At 42.7% G+C, this 18,531-nt stretch overlaps 1 protein-coding gene across 1 annotated transcript in view; it reads right to left on the minus strand.

The window, feature by feature from the left end:
* LOC311138810 (uncharacterized protein) overlaps positions 1-15,672 on the minus strand; it is a gene marked incomplete at its 3' end in the record, with an annotated part of 90,557 nt that extends 74,885 nt beyond the window's left edge. Inside the window, exons 1-8 of the mRNA XM_084173623.1 lie at positions 15,352-15,672; positions 4,071-4,143; positions 3,732-3,912; positions 3,400-3,556; positions 2,892-2,985; positions 2,338-2,496; positions 2,032-2,189; positions 540-669 (exon numbers count right to left, since the gene is read on the minus strand). Of these exons, the coding sequence (XP_084029749.1) occupies positions 540-669; positions 2,032-2,189; positions 2,338-2,496; positions 2,892-2,985; positions 3,400-3,556; positions 3,732-3,912; positions 4,071-4,143; positions 15,352-15,474 (1,075 nt within the window). The 5' untranslated portion in view covers positions 15,475-15,672. The remainder of the gene's footprint in view (positions 1-539; positions 670-2,031; positions 2,190-2,337; positions 2,497-2,891; positions 2,986-3,399; positions 3,557-3,731; positions 3,913-4,070; positions 4,144-15,351) is intronic.
* Positions 15,673-18,531: the final 2,859 nt, after the last annotated feature.

The following is an 18,531-nucleotide window of genomic DNA, read 5'->3' on the forward strand; positions in this document are numbered from 1 at the left end:
AGGGAGGAAGGGAGAGAGGGATGATGGAGGAGGATAGACAGGGATGAGAGGCAGATGAGACGTACATGTGGTCTACTAGGATGGTTTGGCTTCACATTGGAGAGTGACACATTGAGGAGAAACGGGGGAGAACTTGTTAGTGACTAAAGAAAGACAGATGTGGAGAGAGGGGATGATATGACATGTCATTGAGAGGAAAGAAAGACTGTGTTGGTATGGTATCCAGAACTAATCTAAAATATACATAGATTGAAAGTAAAGATAAAGCTCCATTGATAAAGTGGTCGTGCTTCCTCCTGTCATCCCCATATCCTCCCCTTCCACACCAGTCTGCCTTATTGAATTGAAATGTATTGACATTTTACTCTCTTCTTCTCTCCTCCAGGCTTTCATCCCCCCTCCTCTTCCTCCTTGCATCTTTCTGTGTGTACTCACTGATTCGTGCCTTGGTTTCAAATGATCTCATCTTCTCCCCTACCCCCTCCCTCCCTCCCTCTCTCCCCTGCTGCCTCTGTCCCACCCTCTCTCTGTGTACTCACTGGTTCTTGCCTTGGCAGACACAGGCTCTCCCACACTGTTGGGGTACTGGCCGATGACCGTCACCAGGTAGTCTGTCCCTGACTTCAGCTCTCTGGCCACGAAGCTCCTCTGACTTGCAGACACCGTCTCCTGCAGGGGGGAGAAGGAGGGGTTAGTACATGAGAGATCTGCTCCCCGAGGGGGCAGCAGCATCATCTGATTTTTGACAAGAGACTGGTTTCTACCTGAGAAACTAGGTGTGTGTGCACTTTCTTGACAAACAGTATCACAAAGAAAAGAAAAGCAGCAGGATTGTGGACATGAGGATTGCACTTGTGCACCCCTGACATATATATGGAAACTGACATACAAAACTATTGCTGTAAATGGGTCTTCAATGTAATAACATAGCAACAGGTTTTGTCAAAGCCTTTGACTGGGGTGAATGTTCACAGACTAATCTATGTCATTCCTCATTATGATCATGAGAAGGTTTGCAAAGGGAGGGTATATTACTGGAAACTTTCTACGTTTACCAGTTAACTACCAGAATTTTGGTAACTTTAAAGGATTTTATGTAATTTCCACAAGACATCTAGTGGCCCTTTTGGGTTCTTCAAATTATCAGTGTAATTATCTCTGGCCCTCTGTGTGGCCTCATCACATAAAATATATAAAATAATAAAATAAGATGATTAAAAAAATTTAAGAATGACAAAGCTGTAAAACATTATACTAAATATAAACCATCAACTTAGTGAATACCATTGGTGTTCAATCTGAGGGTTTCAGCATGAAATATCTATTTATTAATTTTTTACACACACTTTTATTATTTTGACTACTGTATGTCAATATGTCTTTGTTGTAAATGTCTTGGCACCAAACTGGTGGCAGTTGTGAAAAAAGTCAATAGTTGGAAGAGTTGCAGAGTTAATTGAAAAGAATGCCATTGTTGATTAGATGCTTTTTTTTTATTAATTAGGCTATTTTCTCTTGAACCATATGGTCTATCCACTAGAAACTCATGGACAATATGGACACAGATACAGTATAACAAATGAATACTATATATGAATAAAAAAAAGGTAATTAATGTATAAATTACCAACGTTACCATAGATTACCTGTTAATTACCAAAATTACAGAAGATTCTGGTAACTTTGGTAAATTACCAGTAGCTTTGCAACCCTAGTCATGAGTCATGATTGCCAACACACACACACAGTCACAGAGGGGGAATTTCAGTTTCCTGCCAACGTTTAATCTGCACAGACACAGAAACTCAATTAAACTCCAGATCCACCCATTAAAACATGTTCCTACTCAACCCAATCCCTCTCTCTCTGTCTGTCTGCCATTAAACAGGCTCCCTGGCTGCACCCACTCCCAAAACTGCAATGAGTCATTAGCATCTCGGTCTCATCTACAGTATGAGCTGCTGCCTGCTGCCCATCCCCTGAGTCAGGAATGAACACCACACCCCCCACCACCCAACCAGCAGTGCCCACCTGACGCAGCTCTGCTGTGATTGGCTGGCCAAGGCCAGAGAGTGGCGTGTACTGCACCACATAGCCAGTCACAGGCCCTCCAGCGGGAGTCCACCGGAACCTGAGCGAATCAGAGGTCTGGCTTGAGAACTGGAGGTTAGAGGGACCGGAGAAGGCCTCTGCAAGAAAAAGAGAGAAAGAGAAAGAGAGTGAGAAAGAGAGGTAGAGTGGAGGAGAGGTAAGACAATGAAAGAGAGATAAATATAGAGAGGGGATGTTTATAGTGTAATAGACTGTAATGTATTGTCCTGAGCTGTGTGTGTTTACCATCGCTAGCGTAGACTCCACCAGTGCTGGAACACACACGCGGGCCCACCAGGGAGAGCAATGTGTTAAGCAACTTAAAGTCCCCCACAAAGAATGTGTAGTCTCTCTGAGGAGGAGTGGCTATCAGAGCCAACTCAAACTGGTCTGCACTCTTTATACCTGAGAGAGACAAAAACAACCAGTTAAATACTGTACACACACACACACTATCAAGATATACAGCCTGAGGCTTGTGGTCGGGTTTAATGAGTGAATTTGGCATTTGGCAGACGGTGTCGGAACATCAGGTCTCGGACCAACAGGTTCTACCTCCAGGCCATAAGACTGCGGAACTGTTAAACCTAGCTATATACCTGCACTGACCTGATATTCCCCTGCTTCTAGTGCTATTCTATACCTCTTGTTAATATTTAGATTTTGTCATCTGACTTTTGATTATTTTACTATACTGTTGAGGAGAGCTTGCAAGTAAGCATTTCACTGTACCGTCTACACCTGCTGTATCCTGTGCATGTGACAAATAAACTTTGATTTGAATGTCCTCCCAAACTTACCCACTGCAAACATCTCCACTCCCAGACTCCGCAGCTTCTGAGCCGGGTCTCTCACATTGTCTTGAGACTTCCCATCTGTGACCAATATACAGACCTGCATATATATATAGAGCGAGAGAGAGAGAGAGAGAAGGATAGAGAGAGAGAAGGATAGAGAGAGAGAGAAGGAGAGAGAGAGAGAGAGAGAGAGAGCGAGAGAGAGAGAGAGAGAGAGAGAGAAGGATAGAGAGAGAGAGAGAGAGAGAGAGAGAGAGAGAGAGAGAGAGAGAGAGAGAGAGAGAGAAGGATAGAGAGAGAGAGAAGGAGAGAGAGAGAGAGAGAAGAGAGAGAGAGAGAGAGAGAGAGAGAGAGAGAGAGAGAGAGAGAGAGAGAGAGAGAGAGAGAGAGAGAGAGAGAGAGAGAGAGAGAGAGAGAGAGAGAGAGAGAGAGAGAGAGAGAGAAATATGTAATGGTCTGTCACAGGACAAAATATAGTCTGTCTTTCAGTCCACTCTATCCCCCCTCAGACCTTTGAGACGTTCCGGATGGAAGTGGGGTTGAAAAAGTTGTCAGCCACAAATTTGAGGCCAGCACCGGTGCGAGTGTTGCCCCCCTTATAGTTGAGGTTCTCTACAGCGCTGACCAGCTCTGTGCCATTCAGGTATGTGGTGAAGGTGAACTCCACTCTGAACGGGACAAAACACACAACAATAAACAACTTCATTACCTGGGAAAAACCATACACTATTATTATGGCAGTAAGAGAGAAAGAGAGTAAGAGACAAGAATGGAGAGTCAAGTGTTATAGATATATATTGTCACTAGAAACAAACATTACAGACCAAACTCTCAGTGTCTGACCTTGAGGTGTCGCTGTACTGCACAGCGCCGAAGCGAATCCCTGATTGTCCCACGGAGCTGGTGAAGGGCTTGACGATGCCGGCCATGAAGCCCTTGACCTGCGGGAAGTTGGCCTTGCCGATACTGGACGAGCCATCTATCAGGAACACTATGTCTGCTGCTCCAACATTATTACACCTGCCTGAAGAGAGGTGCATTAGTGAGTCTCTGTATCTTAGCTCTGGGAGTTGTGGGCTACAGTAGGCTAGTATGATGATGCAAGTAGAGAGAGTTAGTGCAGAGGCATAGTATGGCTTTGAATAGATAGCTGTTTTACTGTAGGCAGAGGGGTCCATTTACCTTGGGCTTCAGCCTGGTGCCCTGAGGACAGCAGGACTGCCAGGGGGAAAACCCAGCTCCACATCTTCACAACCTGCACACAGACACACACAACTGTTACACTATACACATTCACATATACACTGTAGACACACGTACACTGAGTTGCAAAATATACACATAGACACAGACTGAGTGTGGTCTGACTCACAGCTGGCCCACAGTGTGTCCTCCACAGAGTGTGGAGGAACACATCACTCTACAGCCTGCCTTGTATCCCCCTCACTTCACTACAAGGACCTCACCATGTCACAGGTCAATGGAACTAACTAACTAACACTCTCAGGGAAGAAAGATTACTCACATTGAACACCAATATCACTGAAAAACACACTGCCTTAGTCAGGAGGAAATGGAGACAAGCTATAATTTATATTTTATTGAATTATTTGGGAAAAGGAGACACGTTAACCAAGCTATTAAGCACAGGCCTCAGATTATTAGCTAGTGATCACTGTTCAGAGCCATCTCTTATTTCTCATTCTGATTCTGTTTCCCAAAAAGTTGTCTGTGAGTGTTTTTGCATTGATCTGTGTCAGGTCTTGTGGACCCTCTGTTGGTGCGCGCCTGTAGGCTAATCACTACTTGAAATTGAGAAAATAGCATACCGTTGTTAGAGCTGACCAGAGGGCTAAATGCTCTATGATAGTAAAATGCCTTTTCATGTAAAATCCAACCCATAGCCCATGAGAGAGAACATTTGCTTGAAAATGAAACAATCACTTAGCGCGTCCTCAGAACTGTAGGTTACATTTACAGTGTGCAATGGACTGTCAAAGCCTCATGACATCTGAAGCAGAGTAGCTCAATGTGCCGTACAAACACTACATTCTAAAGTTTGCTGTTTTATTAAATTAAGCATTTCCAATGTCATGGTATATCCTTGTGTGTAACAATATAACATGGACAGTTTCATTTCATTTAAACAAAGCTTTTTCGTTATTAAAATAGGCCTAAAAAAATATATCAAAAAATGAATAGCCTACTCTCATAAGTGTTTAAACACTAAAGTCTGTTCGGATATCCAGATATTTGATTAACCATGACCATCCCCAGAGATCTACCATAGTGACATCTGCTGGTCAATAAATAGCATCGTGTGATTATCAGATAGACGTTTTTTTCTTTTTTTATCAAACCTCTGTGGAGCAGCGGTGTCATTAGCTTTAGTAGCCAATAATCAGTTGGAATACCAGGTTTGCAGCTTACATCACTCTTCCTTTTTTTGCCTTCCAGTTTACTATTTTTAGAAAACTTTTGACTGGTACTGTATATTGAAACAAACAATTCTAAAAATTAACCTGCAATAGATTAGGCTGGGAAATATGAAAATGATGGCCGTGGTTTTGGTTTAACACTGGTTATTAACACCAACACGGAGGTTATTTTACACCAATGAATGTTAATTTAACACTTACAGAGTTAATTTAACACCTGAATCTACACTAGAAATGTTACACTGAAAACTCAACACTAGGCAACACTGGCCAATTTGCAGTGCAGATTTTGGCGAGAGTGAAACCTCTCACTTCGCAATCCCTAAACAGAAGAGCTACTGCAAATAACAACCGGATGCTACTTTGGAACTAGTCGTACCAACAGGGACCACTTCAAACCTGCCTTGGGTTAAGAGAGGGAAAAAGCCATGTTCTGTTCTGATACCTTAACAAATGTAGACATTCATAATCAGACCTACTATCCAAATTTGGACATACACAAAATAGTCCAAGTGAAATGAAAAAAATAACTTTTTGAAAAAAAGTATACAGAATAAATAACGGAAAAGTGGTGTGTGCATATGTATTCACCCCCTTTGCTTTGAAGCCCCTAAATCAGATCTGGTGCAACCAATTACCTTCAGAAGTCAAATAATTAGTTAAATAAAGTCCACCTGTGTGCAATCTAAGTGTCACATGATCTGTCACATGATCTCAGTATATATACACCTGTTCTGAAAGGCCCCAGAGTCTGCAACACCACTAAGCAAGGGGCACCACCAAGCAAGCGGCACCATGAAGACCAAGGAGCGTTCCAAACAGGTCAGGGACAAAGTTGTGGAGAAGTACAGATCAGGGTTGGGTTATAAAGAAATATCTGAAACTTTGAAAATCCCACAGAGCACCATTAAATCCATTATTAAAAAATGGAAAGAATATGGCACCACAACAAACCTGCCAAGAGAGGGCCGCCCACCAAAACTCACAGACCGGGCAAGGAGGGCATTAATCAGAAAGGCAACAAAGTGACCAAAGATAACCCTGAAGTCCATAGGACCACTTTAAGCCATACACTCCACAGAGCTGGGCTTTACGGAAGAGTGGCCAGAAAAAAGCCATTGCCAAAAGGCATGTGGGAGACTCCCCAAACATATGGAAGAAGGTACACTGGTCAGATGAGACTAAAATTGAGCTTTTTCGCCATCAAGGAAAACGCTATGTCTGGTGCAAACCAAACACCTCTCATCACCCCGAGAACACCATCCCCACAGTGAAGCATGGTGGTGGCAGCATCATGCTGTGGGGATGTTTTTCATTGGCAGGGACTGGGAAACTGGTCAGAATTGAAGGAATGATGGATGGCGCTAAATACAGGGAAATTCTTGAGGGAAACCTGTTTCAGTCTTCCAGAGATTTCAGACTGGGACGGAGGTTCACCTTCCAGCAGGACAATGACCCTAAGCATACTGCTAAAGCAACACTCGAGTGGTTTAAGGGGAAACATTTAAACGTCTTGGAATGGCCTAGTCAAAGCCCAGACCTCAATCCAATTGAGAATCTTAAAGATTGCTGTACAGCAGCGGAACCCATCCAAATTGAAGGAGCTGGAGCAGTTTTGCCTTGAAGAATGGGCAAAAATCCCAGTAGCTAGATGTGCCAAGCTTATAGAGACATACTCCAAGAGGCTTGCAGCTGTAATTGCTGCAAAAGGTGTCTCTACAAAGTATTGACTTTGGGGGGGGGGGTGAATAGTTATGCACGCTCAAGTTTTCAGTTTTTTTGTCTTATTTCTTGTTAGTTTCACAATAAAAAATATTTTGCACCTTCAAAGTGGTAGGCATGTTGTGTAAATCTAATGATACAAACCCCCCAAAAAATCCATTTAAATTCCAGGTTGTAAGGCAACAAAATAGGAAAAATGTCAAGGGGGGTGAATACTTTCGCAAGCCACTGTATGTATTGGTCTGTATAGTGAATCAACATCCAGCATCTGTAAGCGTTTACATTAGCATAGCAAGTCACACTACTGAACTAACCCTAGCCCATAAAGCAGACTGAATGTCAAGCTGTTTTGACAGAGTCCTTCCACATGAAAGAAGTCACGATGGGACTCACCAATTAACAGGCAAATAAACTGACAGACTCACTAACAAATACATTAGACTGGAGACCTTTAGAAGCTGACACTGCATTACTTTGTGTAGTCTACAAAATGTCTGTAAAAACACACACACGCATGCACATACACAATACACATACACACATGCACGCACGCACACATACATATTGTGTACACACACACACACACACACACATTTTAGATATACAGCCTGCGCCTTGTGGTCGGGATGAATGAGTCAATGTCCTACTCATGCTATCAGTTACTAAAAACAGACAAGCACACCTGCCTTCAGCAAGGGTGGGATTTATTTAGAGTTGTGATTTGAGTATCTAACGTAAAGCTCACTCTGTTTATGAAGGGGTAAATGTTTGTCCTGGTACTGGTATGCAGAACTCGGGCTGAACTTGTTGTATCTCAACAATCGACAGCAGGACAAATTTAGAAACATACACAATGTTACATCCTTTAGATGACTGTAAGTCGCTTTGGATAAAAGCGTCTGCTATATGGCATATATTATTATTATTATTATTATTATTATTATTATTATTATTATTATTATTATTATTGCACCCAAATTGCTATGTGTCACTTCACAGTTCATTAAAAAGTCCATAATATATAAATTTTTCATAGGATAGGGGAGCAGGGAAAAAACAACCACTTTAGATAATTGTCTGAGGGCAGAAACTCATAATGAGTCTGAAATGTTTGTTCCCCTTGTATGATTTCAAAACCACATAACCACCATTTCCTGAACTTTTCTCCTAAGCAACCAGCAACCAACATACATAATTCATTCCAAATGTAGTGTCCCTTTCCCCTCTAAAAACCTAGACAAATCGAGTTCCTCTTTATAGGTTCCTCACCTATAAAATGTAATTACTCACAATTGCACAATAACAGAAACCAAATCCACCCTCTTACTTTTCATGTTTGTCACGCCCTGACCTATAGAACTCTTGTTAGTTTGGTCAGGGTGTGCATGTTTAGTTTCTATGTTATGTTTTCTATGTGTAGAATGTAGGTATTGTGTTTCTATGTTTGGCCGGGTGTGATTCCCAATCAGAGGCAGCTGTCGCTCGTTGTCTCTGATTGGGGATCATACTTTAGTAGCCTGTTTGCATCATTAGTTGTGGGATCTTGTGCCGTGTATAGGCTTGTATGGTGTTTAGCCTGAGGACTTTATGTTACGTTGTTTTGTTGTTTTTGTTCGTGTGTTTATTTTATAAAATAAACATGTATGCATTTCAAGCTGCGCCTTGGTCTGACCCGTCCTTCAACGAGCGTGACAGAAGATCCCACCAAACACGGACCAAGCAGCGTGCCCAGGAGCAAACACCCTGGACACAGGTGGGGAAGATTTGGTCTTGGGAGGAGATATTTGCGGGGAAAGGACCCTGGGCGAAGAAGGAAGCCCAGGCAGGAGAGGAGCAACGGCAACACGGAAGGCACCGGCCGAGGAGGAAGCCCGAGAGGCAGCCCCAATAATTTTTTGGGGAAAATCCGACCCACTTGTATTCATAACAACATTGTTGATTGTAAATTACAACTTTATACTCCTACATTACTAACTAACTAGCTAGCTAATTATTCTGTGTCTAAACCAGCCTGATTTCATTAATCTGTAGCATGATAGGCTATCTTGAATGGGCCAAGTTAGCTGCGACACTCTCAGGGAAGTTTGAGATAGCGTGTTCACATTGGGCATGCTAGCTAATGTCAAAAAACCTTGGAAATTAACTATGTTCCTTAAGTAATCATACAATATTGTTATATTACAATAAAGTAAAGGATTTAAATTATCCAAAACAACCAAAATGGCAATGCATTTTGGCTTTTTCACAGCAATAAGTCGGTGCGACATCAAACAGGTTCTCGTAGGCCGCATCACATATGGTTTTTGAACACTATAATTTGTTTACAAGCACGATAGCTGTACATCTAGTTTATGGTTGACACAGCTTGTTGACCATTTGCCAATCTGCATTTCTAAACGAGTTCAAAGCACGTGAATGCATCCAACTGGTATTTATGACTTCACAACTGGTAAATACCACCTTCACACTTGGTTATGAACGCAGCATTAGCACATTCCGGGAGCGGCTTTCACACCTGGGTATGACCACACCCACTGTAGCCCACCTGGGGTATGAAGCATAGCACTGAGGTCATAAGGTCATCCCTTTGGTAACAATGACACTGCTGCCCTGGGCTGACCTAATAGACCACTGACTGATTGAACTGTGTTCCTTACATAGTCATTGATGGAGAGGCAGGTGTGTGTGTGTGTGTGTGTGTGTGTGTGTGTGTGTGTGTGTGTGTGTGTGTGTGTGTGTGTGTGTGTGTGTGTGTGTGTGTGTGTGTGTGTGTGTGTGTGAGAGAGAGAGAGAGAGAGGCAGAGGCAGGGGGGGAAGAGAATGAGAGGGTCTGAGTGAGAGATAGATAGAAAGAAATGAACAAGAAAGGGAAAGAGTAGCAAAGGGAGAAAGGAAGAGAGTGAGAGAAAGTAAGGAGGCAGTGAACACACACTGTACTTTCTCCCAAGAGAGCAGCTGAGAAATGGCAGTGTTACAGTTGGTGAGAGATGCCATTCGCCTGGGGGGGTAGCCGGCCAACTCGTAGTGACAGAGAGGACTGTTGTGTAACAGCAAGGTTCCCTTGGCGTGACATCAGCACGGGGACAGAGCGGAGGGGGATGGGGGGAAGTGTCATAGTCAATTATCTTACTATTTCACTCATGGGTGAGATTTTGTGTAAGTGTTCTGTACAGTGTACTGTACATTGGGTAACACAGCATTTGTCCCTTTTTGTAATGGCAGCCACGTTAAAGAACGAGCAACTCTACTGTATAGGCCTACAGTATATGTCTGAAGTCAAGAACAGGACAGATGACCCAGTCAGTGACCTCTAACCACCTGTGACCCCCAGGGTAATGCCACGTTAAAATGCTAATCGGAACTCTGAAATGTCTGACATGCTAACTAGTTGTAGTTAATCACGTGCCGCGTTCAACAAATTACCAAGCCCAACATTTCTGAGTTTCCTAGTTCCGACTATCATGGAACGCACTAAAGCATCAAGCTCGGTCATGTCCACACTCTCTTATCAGCCAAACCAAACAAAGACACACCATTTTGATCAATTGTCTTTGAGAAGTCCATAACCCTGTTTCCCAACATGCCCCTGGGGATTACAAGATGTAGCGGATGAAGTGTCAGGGACCTCATGAACTTGTCTCCAAACATCAAGACTTTTCACTGTACGAAATGTTTAAGTTTCTTTGTTTCTTTAAGCTCTACAAGTTTCCCTGTCTCTGGTGCATCTTTACCTGTCTCGCTGTGAGAACATCTGTGAGAAACGAATGAGTCACGTTCCCCACATAGACACAGAGAAAGGAGAGAGAAGCCGAGACAAACATACAAAGAGAATCTTTCCTGTCTAGATTAAAGCCTTTGTCTTGTTCATTTTCCATGAGACATTAACGACCACTTAAGAGTCAGTTTTTTGTTATCTAACACTAAACCCACATAAAAACATGAGTCAGATCAGTTCCATACTACTGTGTGTCTAGACCTCCCTAACCTCCATAAATACCTTATACTAACTCAGCTTTACTTCATTTCTATTCTGAAGCTCCCTGAAGACAATAGAGAATCAGCTCCCTGAAAACACCAAGATGGACTAACACATCAAACAGACAGTAACCAACAGCAGTCTTTCCTTCCACAAATGACACACTTGGTAACCGCCCAGGTCTCTACACAACACAGCCCAGGAAAGTAGCACGCCATGAGCAGCAAACAAACCATGGATGAGGAGTAGGAGAATGAATGGATGAAAAAGAAGGATAGAGGGGTGAAAGTGAAGTCTGAGAGGAAGTGAGAGAGAGGAAAGTGATTATTGAGAGAAGGTGAGGAGGAAATCCAGACAGTTCATGGAAGGGGGGGACTATGCAGTGTCAGTCGCTGTGGCACTGAGAGGTAGAAAAAGCAGCAACCCACAACAAAGACAGAACTTTCCCAGGGAATGGAACACACGATTGAAACCATTGACACTGAGGACCGCTTAATTCACAACAGCTCACAGAAAGGGATGGAATGAGACAGAGAAAGAGAGAGAAAGAAAGCCCATGGGAGAGAGGAAAATAGAGAAAGTAGGAGGGAGAAAGGGAGTGGGAAAGAAAGAGATAGATGAGGGAACAAACAGAGGGAGAGGAGGGGCTTTGCACTGCAAATTAAAGTTGTCTCATTGGATCTGGTAGCCATATTTGTCATGGTAGCATGCCAGTGACAGATAATAGCAGGGGAAACTACAGGATGTTGGCAGAGAGTTGTTCTCAGGTTGGCCAGTGTGGCTCAGCCCAGGCAGGCAGGTGTGGGATGGGATGTGGTGGCTGATGCTAAGGCTTCCTCTGACATTATTAAACTGCTGCCAGGGGCAGGGTGGTGGTGGTAACTAACTGGTGCTTTCTGACTCATCCCATTTCCCCCATGCTAGTCTCTTTGATGTGGTGGAATGGAACAGTGTAGGAATCTTAGCTGTTTTTGCTATACTCCTAACTTCCTGCAAAATCCATGTCTGTCATGGCTGAAATTGTTGGGGAAATATTGCTATTACACTCTTAGAAAAAAAAGGTACTATCTACCTAAAAGGGTTATTTGTCTGTCCCTATAGGAGAACCCTTTGAAGAACCCTTATTGATTCCAGGTTCTCCTATGGGGACAGCCGAAGAACCCTTTTGGAACCCTTTTTTCTAAGAGTGTAGGTAGATCCCCAGTTAGCGTTGCAGTTCATTCAGAATAAATATGATAGTCATTCTACTAGTCACTTAGATGTGCAGGAATGGATGAATGGATGACAACAATTTCAGCCAAGACATACACTACATGGATATTGCAGAAAGTTTAGAGTATAAGCACCAACAACTAAGACTCCTGCACTGTTCCATTCCAGCACATCAAAGAGACTAGCATGGGGGAAATGAGACCACCTGAGAACAACTCTCTGCCAGCATATAGGCCTGGCTGTAGTTTTCCCTACTATTACTTTAACAGGGTGGGGTGAGCCCGCTGCCTATAGCTCCATTGCCCCCAGCCTGATATAAAATGGCTACAATATATTTCAAAATCATAAAACATTTTGATGGACCTTTGGAAATAAACCTCTTGAAATAAACGCCAGTGACACCAGTTCCCAACATAGGTAGACACATAAGGGGCCCAGCTGTTCAGAGTGTGAAATATCTTATATTTAAGACTTTTACACAAAGTGTGAAATATCTAATGTCGCCAAGCAGACAAAGTCAATGCTTACATCATCACCTGAGTCAAACACTGCAACTACACTATATACAGTAACTGCATGTCACAGAATACCATATCAATGTAGAAACAACATAGGCTGATAGTTGACCAAAAACATCCTGTTCTTAATTAACAGGAGGGTCGTTCCAGGAAATGAGTCCCTTTTGGGAAGTATAACTTGGTGGGGGAAAAAATGTTTATTTCACCTAATTTTAACATCAAAGCTGGTTGTGTGCAACAGGTATGGGGCAGTTGAATGCCAACTTCACCAAAAAATATATGACATTGTTAAAAAATGTCTAGCCTGTCTATATATGGGTAACACGTGTTATGCTCGACCCATTTAGTTTTCCTCCACATAACACCAGAAAATTGCCAAAAATAGTAGAACCAGCTCACCTGCTTTTACACTATGATGATTTGACTATTAGATGTTCAATGTTCTTTTTTTAATCACATGAAATAAATAATAATCTTCAGAAATGACTTTGTCAAAGCAACAAAATAACTTGGGGTTTAGAATGAAACTTGAAGAAATGTTGGGGTTAAGTGGGTTAAAATCTTCAGAGAAGTCAGAGAGTGCACAGAGGGGCATTCTTCAAAAAAAAAATATATATATATTATACTTTTTTTAATTGTGAATTTTGCACATTAGCAAGTCTTTATTCCTATAAAAAATCAGATTAATATAACAGGCTTTTAAAATCCAATATTGGTGTACATTTTCTACTTAAAGGTAGACTCAGCAATATGACATTGATGCGGAAAGAATACAGCATAGTGGGTCAATTTCCGCAAAAACTAATAGCGTTAAAGCGCGAGGCTCAACTTCTCAGCTGTTTTGGTTCCCTGGCTACCACACTGTAACAGTGTGAAGCGAATCTGTGCACATGCGCAGATACTGTGTGTGACTGTGTGAGAGCAAAGTCTTGCATCATGCTCATCTCAATATCTACAGTGCTGCTCGTGGCAACATCATTTCGATGAGTCTCCCTTGAAAATATCAAAGGGACTCATTTTGTGGAATGACCCATGAACTAATGCCTGTTTAGAAGGTTCTTCTCTAAGAGTTCAGGTCAGGTGCATACAACCTATTCACTTACTCCCGGTGTTTCAAACTCTGCTTTTTTCTTCTTTGGATTATCAAGTCTAATGAACCAGGTGATTTCAGCATTCTGATGATGGATGCTGAGGTAATGAGATATGCTTACCCCGAAGGCTACAATTTGAGTTAGTCTGAGACTGTGAAGAAATAGAAGTAGCCTACCATTAAACATTTGACACGTTTGTAACCTAAACTTCAGTGTTTAAAACGAAAAGAAATGTGTGACTTTCCATGCCTTTTATTCAGATCAGTGTTAGGAATGTCTGTCACCTTACCCACATTTCAGCACAACTGAACAGAACATTTGATTCAATAAATATTTTCAATCGCGTGGTGTTGTTGTTACTCGACTGTGTTTAATTAATTTCCATTAACTCTCTCAGAGTGAAAAAGACGTGGGAGGGGCAACATTATCATATTTCCCAGCATGCTTTATTGCAGGTTGATTTTTAGAGTAGTTTGTTTTAATATCTGTTTCCTCATGCACATTTTTCTAAACTAATCCAATCTGTAAGGGGTTGGATTTATTGCACCCATAACCGAGATGCTCGCTCCAGTTTAGATGGTTTATGTAGTCTTGTTTGTTAAGTTTTTCAATATAGCAGTCATTTTGAGTGCAGGTCGCAAGTGATAAAATATTCAAATTATTGGATATCCACCCTCTGGCTTTATGCCAATAGGAATTACTAATCACTTCACAAACCAGCTTATTGTGACTTGCAGGTCTGAAGTGGCCCATAAGCCAGGATTTTCAGACCATAATGTCAAGGATAACTAGGCCATAAATAAAGGCCTTGAGAAATGTATACTATGTGGTCATAAAGGGTTTACTTTTAATTGAAACACAATTACTTAGGCAGTCACTTGGTGAAGGTTTCAGAACTATAAATTTAAAATGTACAATTTAAATCATTTGACAAGTAAACTGCTGATCAGTTGTCTGGTCTTGTTCAAGTGCTTTTGCCTCAGGGAGAATGGTGATTTGTGGTTGATTGATTGACATAGGCATATATTTCTATGTGTGTAAGCACCACTAGGCTAGAGCAGACATGAATAAACCAAAGAAGCATGCACCATAGAAACGGTAGCACTTTGTGAGTAAGAACGGTGCGTAATGCATGTCCCGCGGCCACGACCGTTTCAGCTAACACATTTAGGTCTGTTACGATTCTATATTAAATCGCCAGTAATGACACTTTATAGGCTAATCCAATTGGTTAATGAAATCTATTTAAGCAACTTTTAACTACAAAAGGATGCGATAGCCTTTGCATAACTTTGCGCCTGAGAGGCACGTCGTTTCGTTTTAACAACTGCACCACCATTAGGGAAATTTCTCATTAATTAGACCAATAAATCCACGTTTACTTTATCAGTGGCATGGGTACTTGAGGACCCTTTCCTCCCCTTCCTGCAGCCTCTCCGCCGCCGCATCCGAGCTCATAACGGACGGCAACGACCTCACCTGACAACCTTCCAAGTCCTCACTCACCTTTCCACTTGTAGCATAATAATCCACCCGTCTCCCTGTTCTTCCTCCACGTCTTCTGCGAGTTAGTAAATTAATAGGCAAACTGTATATGTATCCGTTGTCAGATAGCCTCCTATGCTGCATAAAGTTTACGAAGCGTCCGGTGGCGCATCCCAGGACCCGCGAAAGGATAGTCAGTGTTGTGTTTAATTTAGCTGTGACACAGGCAGATTGGATGGCTCAAATTGGGCAGAAACTGCAGTACTGGAAGTACAGACTTGTTCGGATGCATGAAGTGGAGTCCTGTGCAATTCCCTCGTTTTCCTTCTTTTTTTTGTTGTCACACTTTCGCTCGCTCCCTCCCAGTCCCGAGCTGGGGTTCGCACGCTCTACCCGCCCTCATCAGCAGCAGCCAATGGCGCGAAAGACCTCATGCATTCATTAAATATTTGCCGCTATACCGCTAGACCCTTTACGCTGAAGAAAGAGGTATATAGCCTATAGGCTGACCCAAACTCAAGAGATTGTTTTCCTATTGTCATTTCTGTCTCAGAGATTTCCAGTTGGCATATTGTATTAGGCTGTGTGAATGAAATGAAGATACGTTTTTGACAGGTGAAAAACACATCAATCCTACTGATTAGCTATACCACAAAACAGAGGTGTTGTTCAATGGTAGTCCCCTACCCCCTGTACACAATAGGCTACAGAAATAGCCTAGTTCTGTATCATATATGCCTTGGCCTAATGGTTTCATGAAAGGCTATTGTCTGTTTCCTGTCCCATAAACTATGGATGCATTCACTCATAAAAGTTGTGACATCTCCAGATGTCGCATTTTTAGATGATCAAGCTGACAAAATGTACATCCAATTAGGCATTTTTCTAATAGCAAAACAATTTCATTTATTTTTGCCTAAAACATGACGTGGTTAGTTAGGCCCAACTGTATATTTTGATTCATCTTTATGCACACTAGATTTATATGGCGAGCCTGCATCTTTCAGACTTCAAGATGATGCGCAGCTTTTCTTCTAAAGCTGCAGCCCTGTGCAAGTGCACAGCAAATTCTCCAGTGTTAAATCAACACTGAGTGTTACATTTAACACTGGTCCAGTGTCTATATGGGTCCACAATTTTCAGTGTTAAATTAACACACTGCTTAGTGTAAAGCATATTTCCCAGAGTGCCTTTAAAAGTGAATCGTAGAGTTACCACCCATGACTGGGGTTAGAGTTAGTGACAGAGACATGGTTCTTGCATTCATTCTTTTTCAATACTGTGTCTTAAGGAAATATATTGTAGCTATTATCATTACATTTGTATCATTAAACACAACACATCTTTTTTTAAGGCCTTATTTTGATGGCCTAGTTATATCCTATCACAGTGGCCTGAAACTCATGGTTTACAGACTGCATCAGATCTGCAAGTCACATTATGCTGGTTTACAAAGTGATATGTAATTGAATTTCCAGCCGGAGTGGGGATATCCAACATTTCAAATGTTTATACACCTGCAACCTGCATTCTTTAAATTTGTATTGGCGGATCGCAACCAACTGAAAGGTGCATACACTGTCACCTACTGTACTGGAGAGTGAGGCTCGTTATTAATCTATTTCTCTTGTCTAGCCTTGTGTTTCCGCCTACTGTTCTGAAGTGTGAATTCATTACACTTTGTGACACAAAAAGGGAAGGGAAAAAGGAAGGTAATTGTATTCGTTTTTATTTAATTTATTCTTACAGGTAAAATGTTCAGTAAGTAAAAATGTCATAATCCTGGATGCATTCATTGTGAAGCTGTACTGCAACTACCTTGGATTCTGTGTCGGAAAGGGGGTATGCTCCAAGTCTGTTAAACGGGGCTGAATCTTTGCAATTTCAGAATTTTGACCAAAATTGTCCTAGTAACTGGGGGTGGGTCTTGAAACTTCCTTCAAATGATTCCTGTGGCCCTGGGGATTTCACCAGGCAGTTCAGTTCAGGTCAGACGGCACAAAGCCCATACCTCTCTGGCGAACTGCCCTGCTGAATTCCAGGCGGGTCATGGTGTCTGGTCTGGTGATTGTTGCTGTTGCTCCCCCTGCTCTTCCTCCTGCTCCTGCTGCTGTTCCTGCTGCTGCTGTTGCTGCTCCCCGGCGATTGGCGGCTCCATCCTTGGCAGCCTCCTCTTTGGGGATTAGTGTCAGCCTCACAGCGTTGTGGCGGTGCATCGCTCCTGGGTTCATCCCATGACTGTAAGTCGCTTTGGATAAAAGTGTCTGCTAAATGGCATATTATTATTATTATCCCGGTCATCTTGTTCAGGTGGGGGGTGGTGGTTTTGGTTATGGTCTTTGGCCCTTCCTTCACGCCTTTGGTTCAGGTGGCGATGGTGTCTGGTCTGGTCACTACTTCTGTTGGTCTGCGCCGGGTGGTTGGTGGTCAGCTGGTCCTGGTCTGGTCAGTGGTGGCCTGTGGAGGGCAGATGGAGAAAAAGAAAGGCAGGGGAGGAGAGGAGAGCTGCAGCCCAAGAGTAGAGGGAGTTAGGCTTGCCTCGGCAGCACTTTACTCACCTCAAGGCCTGCAGTCTGTCGTCTCTTCCTCAGGCAGCTGGTCCGGTTCTGCTTCTGGATGGTCCGTGGACTTGGGAGTCAGGTTGGGCCGCGGTCAAGCCACTGTTACCCTTCCGTCTTCCTCAGTCCTTCCGACGATTTCAGCCTTGTCCGATGGACAAGAGAGACAGCACCAGCCGTGGTCAAGCCACTGTTACCGTTGCTGCCGTCTGATCTGTTGAGAGAAAAGGTAGAGAGAGGGACACAACCCCAGAAAATCTCCACCACGCAGGGTTGTGTTTAATGACGAGAAACCAGAGTCAAAAAGGGATTCAGAATGATTGCCGGGTTGGGAAGACTGAGATATGAGACTACCTAGACCAGGGCTGCCCAACCCTCTTCCTGGAGATCTACAGTCCTGTAGGTTTTCAGTCCAACCCTAATTTAGCGTATCTGATTCAGCTAGTTAAGGTCTTGTTGAGCAGCTAACAAGTAGAATCAGGTGTGTTAAATTAGGGTAGGACTGAAAACCCACAGGACGGTAAATCTCCAGGAAGAGGGTTGGGCAGCCCTGACCTAGACCATCTATACTGGAACATCTATTTCAGTAACGGGTGCAATAAGTCAAAGTAACAGATTGGTTTAGTTTAGAAAAATGTATGTT

Source organism: Coregonus lavaretus (assembly GCF_964263955.1).
Source record: "Coregonus lavaretus genome assembly, chromosome: 12".
NCBI classification, from domain to species: Eukaryota; Metazoa; Chordata; class Actinopteri; order Salmoniformes; family Salmonidae; genus Coregonus; species Coregonus lavaretus.